This window comes from Crocodylus porosus, unplaced genomic scaffold (genome assembly GCF_001723895.1).
Source record: "Crocodylus porosus isolate Cpor-Errol unplaced genomic scaffold, CroPor_comp1, whole genome shotgun sequence".
In the NCBI taxonomy this organism is placed as follows: domain Eukaryota; kingdom Metazoa; phylum Chordata; order Crocodylia; family Crocodylidae; genus Crocodylus; species Crocodylus porosus.
The window spans coordinates 61,176,527-61,186,571 of NW_017728907.1; the positions used below are offsets into that span (position 1 = coordinate 61,176,527).

The following is a 10,045-nucleotide window of genomic DNA, read 5'->3' on the forward strand; positions in this document are numbered from 1 at the left end:
CTCTTCAATTCTGGGAGTCCTCCTTCAAATAGTTCCATGCTGCTACTTGTCCTTGCATTTTGGGGTCTCCACTACCAGCCTCTCATAACTCTTGTCCAAGTAATCTTCTTGGTTGCAGTTGCAGTACAGCATGGATACCTGCATTGGCAATGCATCCGGGGCGCGCATGGGTGCACCTGCACCCCCTGAGATTGGCCATGCTCACCCTGAGACGCACCAGTGGTACTTCCGGGTTTGCTGCTGGCATTTCTACTGGTGATTGGCCACTGGTGTCCTGTCCCCCCTCAGTATTAGGATACTGGTGCCTCCCCAGTATTAGGAGGCACCCAGTTGCCTGTGCCTCCAGTCTTTGAATCGTCTCCTCCAGGGCTGACACCAGTTTACAGTTGGTGCAGATGATGTGCTCTTGATCCTGTGAGAGGAACACAAATATAGCACATCCCACACAGGCCAACAGCTCACCCGGACTCCATTTGTGTCTCCTTTGCTCCTTGGAGAACACCCATCCTGTAAGGAGGAAGAAGCAGAGGGGGAGGAAAGGGGGAAATAAGACGTGTCACAAGAACCTGCATGTCAAACACTTGCACCAGGGCTCTTGCACACATACACGCAGGCACAGAGTCTCCTGCTCCCTGGCACCCTTCTGGGGCGAATGCCTTAAGCAAACTCCCTCTCTTTTTGCTGCCCTCTGCTTGCTGCTCCCATGGGTTGCTTTTTATAAGGCTGCCTATTCTAGCTTCACCCCTCAATTACTCAAACCAGAGTAAGCTCTGTCACTTGGTCACTCCAGAAGGGGGAAGAAAAGAAAAGAACAAAAAGGAGAGAAGGAAAAAAAGAAAAGAAAAGGACCCCCCAGTTCCCAAACACACACACCAGGCACTAGTCAAACGTACCCATCAGCCACCCTAAGTTCCTAGCACAGAGCAAACCTTCTTCATGGCAATCTCACACCTGAGCAGCTTATCCCAGAGGGAACTGCTCGCTGCTTACTGTTCAGCAGTTATATTTATAAAAGTTATTTTTCTGTTTGTCAGAAATAAAGAAAAGTTGGGGGTTTTTTCATTGTAAGTGCATGGAAATATCACTAACTGTGAAGCCTATGAATTGACAAGTTTGACAAATGGCTGGAGGTAGCCTGTTACACCCAGGCTTCATGTCCAGCTATTACAGAATGCACTGATAGAACGAGACTTAGATAAGACTTTTTATGGAAAATGACCTTATAATACCTCTGCTGCACTACAGGATAACTCCCTCGTCAGAGTAAACCCTGGTTATGGGTTGACAGGTAAGAACACTAGCACACTGAGATAGCCCTTTATCCTAAGCAGGGGCTATGAAGCGTTACATCTACAATTTGCAACTCTCTTCTTTAATAACTGGAACACAGCTCAACTGTGTCTTAATTAAACTGGATGAAGCTAACAAGTAGGCATGGCGAACTCTTCTCACAGGATGTAGCTACAAACAAAAATCCTGCACAGTCAAGGTACTTAGTACAGAAGAGAAGGGCATGGCTTGAAATTCAGTTGCACTGCTGTGGGTTTCTTGAAGAAGAAAAACCCTGATCTTGTAAAAACTGAAGTGCCTTTATAGCAAGAGCATTTTTCACTACCGCCTTAATGAAGGGTGATAGTGGTGTCATTGTCATTTAACACTGCCAGTTTAAACTTCTACCTGTGTTGACAGATGCTCTGAATAACCAGGCTCTGCACAGTGAAGGTGTGGAGGAGCTGGGATCAAATGTCTTCTTTTGTAATAGTCTCTGTCTTTCTCTCTGCCCCTGTTCTCACTCTAGGCTGGAGATTTGGGAACAGATCTGCTGTGAAGGCATTATTGAAGACACTGTATATAGGAAATGAATTATCAATGGTTTATACAGTCATGGGTATACTTGCCCTATTGGCATCATATGGGGAGGCCCAATGGTGTGATGCTCTGAAATATACAAAGATTGTGAATGTGTTGGGAAAGCTTCCTAAATTTTGTTTTCTGAGAATCATATCCATTTAGTGTGGCTAAGGAGCTCTATCTGGGTAGGAAAAAACTACGTCCAATATTTTTTCTTTAAAAACCTGAGTCTTCTACTGAACAAACCATGTTTATGTAGTTCTGCTAGATGCCTCCATCATAAGTATAAATGTGTTTACATGTGGATCTGAGCAGACCTCGTGAAACTGCAAGGTTGAAATGCCCAAACTGCCATCTACCGATCTAATCTATACACAAAGTCGTTATGTGTTAATTGTAATATTTAGCTAAATGTCTACAGTTGAAATAACTTATTACTGAAGATGGATTGCTGAAATCATGGTGCTCAGATGTGTGTGCTGTATTCTAGAAATTAGTAGTGCTCAGTCATTATGGCTGTGTGGATTTATAATACCTTGAAGAAGTGCAAAGACAGAAAATAAGCCGTATATGAGTTGAAAAATGCATGAGGGAAATGAAGTGCTGCCTAATTTTAATGCTTAGAAATTGGCTTTTTGATATTTAATCACGACTAAGCAGGATTACTTTGAGGAAAAGCCTGTCACCATTCTTCTATAATGCTATTCATTCTGATTTTCTTCATATGAAGCAACCAGCATCAAATTAACAACAGCATACCGACGCAAGTCCAGTGTTGTTTTCAGAAGAATACATTTTCTTACTTTTGCAAACAGGTATAATTTAGAAAGTGCCAGCATCCTAGTAGAGTAATAGATAGGCAGTTGTCAATTTATAAGTCTCCATTTATTGTGGGTTTTTTCTTTTTTTTTTCTTTTCTCTCTATTTTTTTCTCTTTTTTTTGCAGATCTAGTCTGAAGATGTATTGGCAAAAAGTTTTGACAGTGTTTCTGCACTTGGGTAAGTTACCAGGGCACTGACTTTGGCATAATGTTTGTTTCTGAATACTTGTATTCCCCTGGCTATTGACTTGACAAATAAAAAACTTGATTCTGGAAGATTATCTGGTATCATTTTTATTTGCAGTGTTCAAGAGAACAAGTTTTAGACCACAACTCTATTGTATTAGGTGCCACACAAATACAGAACAAATCCTAAATGCATGTATTTCTCACCTAGCATTTAAGGGATTTGTTTAGTACCTTTTACTGGACCAGCTATATATTTGGGAGTGATGTTGGACAAGACTTCAGGCATAACATGCCCTTCCTTATGACTCATTTCTCATTGCATCCAGAATTTCTGTTACCAACATAGCACTTTGCAGGATTTTTCCGTAACTTTCAGGAGCTAATTTAAAAAAATCTAATCTTTAAATAGCAACTGTGAAATAGTTGTGGTGAATCAAGCCAAGTTAATACAACTAACTCTATAAAGGTTAGAAGTTTTGGGGCAATTTGAGCTGTTATCCTGACAACACCAAGTATGTATGTATGTATGTGCAAAAGATTTTTTTAAACCCTGTATTATAAAAAAGTTAAAAACAAAAGGTGAAAGTACAAAGTGTATGGGCCCCTGAGAGGCTGAGCATGAAATGCTTGTTAGTAACAAAACTCTCAAAGAACCAGAGACTACAACTTGCTTCCCTTCTAACACCTGTCATGGGGTTCCACACATAGGATAAACTATCCACTTTGAGGTGTGCCCCCTTGGTGTCTTGGCATGGCACAAACTGGTCCACATTCTTTTACAAAGTGAAGTATCCAAACTAAAATGAGACGTGCCCGGAAAAGAAGCTGAAGATTTGTAGGGTGGTGTTGGAGTTGGGTTTTGAGAGCCACTTTCTGCAGTTCTTCAGATTTGCTATCTTGGCCTGGTGCAGCAGCAAATAGCTCAGGCAGATCACACTCCTATCTGCTGTTTGGTATGAGATGGAGAAAATGTAAACTGTCTCAGAGAAGTCCAAGGCCAGCATGCCAAAGGGTGCTGAGGGCAGCAGAATGGCCACAGATGGGAACAGCTGAGGAAGTCATGGAAGAGAGTTTCCTCCACCTCCTCTTCACAGAAAGGGCATGCCACCAACACTGCTGGGTTTAAATAATGGACAAATGTAGTGCTGGCCAGGGCCCTGTGCAGCAGCTGCCACTGAAAATTTCCAAGTCTTGGTGATGGGCAGGTCATACAGGGTACACCAGGCTGGGTAGGCTTGGTCTAGTGTTGCTGCTTCTGGGTGCTGCCTACATGTCATGTCAGGGTGGGCAGCAAGGACACTGGCATGATGTGTTTTGTACATATGTACAGTGCCTTCCTATTCAGGATCTCAAAGCAGACCCCAATGCTGGTCACATTGGACATGGGGACAGACAGCGGGGTATGGGGCCATCGCTCGTTGTTGGCAACTGGAGAGATGGGCAGTGGTGGGGATGGCCTGTCTAGTAAGGTGCCATCAGAGAGGGTTCAGCTGACCTCTGGTCTTTTCAGTCAACAGGAAGCAAAGTGGACAGAGGGCTGGCCCAGCTGGGTGGGCTGGGCTTTGACCAGGAGTGAGGTAGACCCATCTGAGTTGAGGAAGTGGATCAACAATCTCTATTGAAATCAAAGGCAGCGTTTATATTGGTTCAATGGGAGCAATAATTTGCTCTGATTTCCTATTTATCTATGTTTGCACTTAAATACCAAGACCTTCACATACTGAATCCTTCTACTGGGTATTCAGCTAATCAGAGAATATAAGACCTTTTATTTTTGTTTTTTAGAAGTAAGAAGTAAATGTTAATTTGGTACATGCTGGAGAACAGATTTATTTATTTTTTTCCTTGTATTTTGTTTATTTGGCAGTAAAACACTCAATCTCACTTAAGGGTGATCTCCGTCAAATTCCAAGGGAATACAAGTCCATTTTACAAGCTAGCACCTTCATGACAGTCTCAGCAGAGAACTTGCAGACAGTTGAACCTCCACCTCTTAACCTGAATATTAATAATTCGTGTATTATAATTGTATTTTTGCCATTCATAACATTTACATTTTCATGAAAAATGAACAATGGGATGGATGTGTGCTGGGATTTAGTTTCATGTGTTTACAGCGATATGCTCTTCAACAGCTATATGAAGCAAACTGCAATTCCTTTCCAGACTCAGCTGCAAAATGAACTAGATGTTCTGCCCCACAGGCAATCATGTCACTCTTTTTTTTTTTCATCATGGATTAGGCACTAATATGCTGTTCAGTCAACCATATCCTCCATATGGAACCAGTAACCCTAATGAAGCTTATGTTTAACAAGACAAAGACTCTGCCTTGTTAAATGAGAGAGAGAGAAAGAAAGAAAGAACAGAACTTATCAGGGATTCAGTGATCATAACATGTATTTATAAAATAAACTGAACATAGATACTAAAGTAGTAACATTTAACTACTCTTGACAAGCATAGAAAATAATCTTTCACTGTCTGGTGATTTACTATTCAGTTTTCCTTAGCAACTGAGTTGTGTCTGTAAAAAAAATTCTCAGCAGCTCATATTTTTGCTGTTTTGGAATTTGTTTGGAGAATGCAGAACAAGAATTTTAACAAAATGTAACAGTGGTGGAACTGGGTCAGCAGCCTTGAGTGCTAACTTGTCAGGGGTGGGGAATGCAGAACTAACATCTGCTGCTGCAGCCCCCACCCCCAATCGCACCAGTGGCACAGCGGTATCCAGTAGTCACCACTAGCTCCATGCATCCTGCTTCCCTGGGCACCTGACGTGAACACCTCTTGTAACATTTACAGTATTCTTGCTAAAAGCAAGAATGTGCAAAAATGAACCGCATATATTTCAATAATTATTTTCATTATGGGTATTAATCCAATATTTTTGGTCATTGCCGTAGCAAGGAGGGGGGTGAGTGGGGCGACTGTCCTGGGTGCCAAAGCGAAGAGGTGCCAGCAGGCAGTGCCCAGCTGGGGTGGGGCACGGGATGGAGCCATGAGCGGCTCATTTGGAGGGGGCATGGGGACAAGGGGAGGGCAGCTCCTGCCATTGCGTGCACTCCCAGGCAACCACAGGGAAGGCGTCTTCCCCCTGGATCTGCATGCACAATGAAGGTGGGGTGCCACCGTGCGCTTTGCCCTGAGCGCCAAACTTCCTTGACACAGCACTGTTTACAGTAAGCTATTTACAGGAGGAATTTGCTCATCATTGCCAAAACAAAGTTGCATAGTTCCCTGGAAATAAAACCCTAAATTAGACAGATAATTTTACTCTCTTTCTACATTTCATTTCTCAGAAAATGCTCCTGGAAGATTCTTTTAAACTTATCCAGTAGTGTATTAATGTAAAATATATTAATCAAGGATAATAAATAGTGTCTGTTTTGTTGTAACAAAATATTTCAGTGGGTTGTGCCAAAATGATAAAATAAGGCTTATGAACAACCCTAATTTTGGAGATGTCCAGAAAATAGTTGTAAAGTGCAAACCTAGGTTTAGATTTGAATTCCCCCAAATTTGTGTGCACTCAGATCTTGGGCTAAATTCACTCCTGGTATGAAAATGGTGTAATTTGTTTGATTTTGATCCTTGATTAATATTTTTGAATTTCAGTGAGTTTATGCCAGTTAAAGCCAGACAAAAATTTTCTAAGATTTAGAAAATAAAAAGTTTGGCTCATTAATTTGGGGAGGGTAAGAAGGATAGGAGGGTCACTCAGTCGAATATGAGGCATATGAAAGTCTTGAGAGCCTAAGTCAGTGGTTCTTAACCTTTTTAAATGGAGGCACTCTTCAATAGCCTTGAGGCACCTCTCAGAAAACGCTAACTCCTATTAGTTTCCACTTGTTTTTTTTGGCTATAGAAAAATAATAGAGCAATGTTTCTGTTGTATTCTGTTGCAGGTCAGAATGGTTTTAACACTATGGATTCGTATTTGAAATTTCTGGGTTTATCATACAAATTATGTTTGCTCACCTAACAGTGCTAAAGTTGTGTGGCACCCTTGAAAGAATCTCAAAGTACTCCATGGTGCCCTGGTACACTGGTTTAAAATCACTTGCCTAATTCAACAGAAACATCCACACCAATGCAGAGGACATTGGCTCTTGGAGATTGGTTCTCCAAAAAATGTTTAATATTAAAAAAGTTTTCGTATAACAACATTCACTTTATTTTCATCAAGGATGAAGTAGAGTAATTGGTTTCCTTGATTTCATATTCTTCTTTCATATTCTTTATTTTCAGACTTTCTTCAAGTGTCAGTTGCTCATTGTTTAGTACATCATATTCCTCCTTGGAGCTTTACGTTACCTTGCATGTCACCAGATGAGATGTCTATCATACCAGTGCCTTCTGGAGCTGTAGAGACCAACTCCTGTTTGAATGGGGGCTGTGGAATGGCTGATACCAACCCAGTGGTGGGGGTGACTGAACAGAGTTTTCTTTGCTGCCTTTGGAATGATATAAACATAAATTGTTCTTTGTACAAACCAAGCATGGAAACAAAGAGTTTTATTTCTACAGAAATAAGTGTCTTAGCTTCTCTTCACACAGGTAGGTTTGTAATGTAAGTATTTAAAGGAATTTGGACCTCACAGTTTCTTCATTTTTCAAGCATTTTGGCCGCTTACAGACATTTAAAAAAATGGCATTTTACTTAAAATGCCATGTGCCCCGTGCCAAACCCAGCACATGCCCAGAAGAGGCATCATGTTAGTTGGACCTGGCTCGCCCAACATCTGTATAGATCAGGTGCTTCAGCCGGGCTTTTATGGCACGTTTATCTAATAGCTGATTGAATCAGCTACTAGCTAAAAATGCCAGGAAGCCCCACTGAAGCACCTGATCTATACAGATGCTGTGGAGCCAGGTTGAACTAATGCATTGCTGCTTCTGGTAAAGTGCGTTTTCCCTCCTCACCCAACATCTGTCCTTTATTAATTACTTTTTTCCATTTGTATTGGGTCCTGTACAAGCATGAAGGAAAATCTTTGCTTCAGAGAGACTGCAATAAAAAAAATAATGATAATGAAGTCAGTGGCAAAATTAGCTTTGATTTCAGTAGGGTAGGAATTTAATCCATCCAACATGGCCTTCTTTGTTAAATAAGTCATTTTGTAAAGTATAACCATAAGAATTTTGTTGCTTTCTCATACCTTATACTGGTTGGTAGAGCTGTAACAAAAAAAACTGGCGAATGACAGAAACTTACACACACACACACACAGACCCACACACACAGACCCACACACACCCTTTCCTACCTCTCTCCATTTGTACTGGTAAGCAGAACTTTTTGTAATTGACCTTAATTATGTCAATTCTTCTTTGTATCTGAACAATATAGTGAGTAATTGCCAGGCAGATCATAGCTAAGATGTTAATCTTTAAAACACTACATATATGCATGTGCTTTCTATAAATTCATTCAAACTCAAGGAGGCTCCTTCCTAAAATTTGCAGGGATGAGGCCCAGACATAACTGCAGATGGGAAAATGTCAGTTTTTTTCTTTTTCACTTCCTGTTGTTTCTGTCTGGCCCAGCAAGTACATTGATGGTTAAAAATACTGTATTGACCTGAATCCAAGCTGACCCTGAATTTAAGATGACCCCCCAGTAATTAGATTTTATACATGAAAAATTTATAAATGATATATACATCATTCATGTATAGAATCTAATTATTGGAGGAGTGTCTTAAAATCATCCCCACCTCTGCAGTGGGGAAGGCAGTGGTAGTGCGGCAGGTGGTAGGGAAGTCAGTGTGGGGGGGGACAGGAGGAGGGAACAGTTGGGAAGGAAGCAGTGGGGGGTAGGGGCCAGGCAGCTTGACCTCTGATGCTTTCCCCCACCCACCTCACTTAACCTCCCTAGTGCCTATCCCCACTCTTCCCCCACGACAGCCTCTGCCCCCCTCATGTCCTTCCACCCCCCCAACCTTTCTCCAGTGCCAATAGGCTCTGTCCCTGCTCCAGCCTGGGGTTTGGCCCCATAGCAGGGGTGCTGGCTCCACACCTAAGTGGGTACGGAGCCTACTGGTGCCAGAGCAAGGACGAGGGGTTGGAAGGGGAATAAGGGGGGAAATGGCCAGAAGCTGTTCTGGCGGGAAAGGCAGGGGTGCAGAGGTGGGGGGTGGGGCAGGCAGGCAGCAGCTGCGGCTCTGGCCCCAACCCAGGGCTGTGGACGGAGCCAAAGCTAGAGTCGAAGCAGCTGCCTGTCATCCCGCTGCCTCCTGCCTCCACTGCCTCATACTTTATTCCAGGATGAGGGGCTTTCCCTGACCATGTTAAATGGGGGGGAAAACCTCATCTTGGAATCAAGTAAATGTTGTATTGGTGGATTTATTTTAGCTTTTCAAATGTTTTAGGTTTCAGTGTGCTTTAGAAAGCATTAAAGTCTTTCTTCCTGTTTAGATTTGAGCTGGAACACTGAATGTTGGACTAAAGGAGATCTGGAACAGCTAGTCTGTATCTTGAAATTGTCTAAGTTGCATGTGAATGGTGATTTGAAGGTTCATCTTTTATATGCTCTGTAAGTACGAAATGTATTAAGTTTGCCATTGTCAGCGGTAGAAGTGAAAGGATTTCCTAAAGCACAAGTAAACATGCCACAGTTTTACAGTTCAAAAATAGTATTTCTCATCTGTAACGTTTCGATAGCATTAAGTCTTATAGTGGGTAAAATATCCATTTTGACTGTTGGCCTGTTTGTTTTAAGATCATTTTTACCTAGGACAGCAAGGTATTGTCATATATGTTTCAGTGTTTAAATGGTATATGGGTAAGATGAAATTTCTTTTCTCTTTTTGTCCTTTCCTCATATTTATGAAACTGCTTATTTTGTTTTGGCTAAGTCAAAGATGCTTTGCAGCAATATATTTATTTTTGCAACCCTTAATTCTTTTTATACTTAAACTTGACTGTAGTCCTGTCTGCTTTAGTTTACACCTATTCTGTTGTGTGTCGCAGTAATTTATCATGGTACAGTAAAACCTTTTTATCCGGCATGAGTGGAGTAAAGGGGGATTCTGGTTATTTGGGCTTGCAAGTGGTGGTGGCAGTGGTGCAGGGTGGTGGCTGGTAGCAGTGGCCTCCACCACCGCCACATGCAATTTCCTGCCCCTCTTCTGTGAAATCAGAGCTCCTCCAGCTTCCTTTGCTCACTAGGATGCAAGTCC

At 41.9% G+C, this 10,045-nt stretch overlaps 1 protein-coding gene across 3 annotated transcripts in view; it reads left to right on the plus strand.

Annotated features, from left to right (window-relative positions):
• The first annotated feature begins 2,796 nt into the window (after positions 1 to 2,796).
• The window catches only part of LEPR (leptin receptor), a 66,134-nt gene continuing 58,885 nt past the window's right edge, over positions 2,797 to 10,045 (plus strand). For all 3 annotated transcript variants that reach the window (XM_019531583.1, XM_019531584.1, XM_019531585.1), the window contains exons 1-3: positions 2,797 to 2,850; positions 7,113 to 7,421; positions 9,282 to 9,399. In XM_019531583.1, the coding sequence (XP_019387128.1) occupies positions 2,811 to 2,850; positions 7,113 to 7,421; positions 9,282 to 9,399 (467 nt within the window). In that variant the 5' untranslated portion in view covers positions 2,797 to 2,810. The remainder of the gene's footprint in view (positions 2,851 to 7,112; positions 7,422 to 9,281; positions 9,400 to 10,045) is intronic.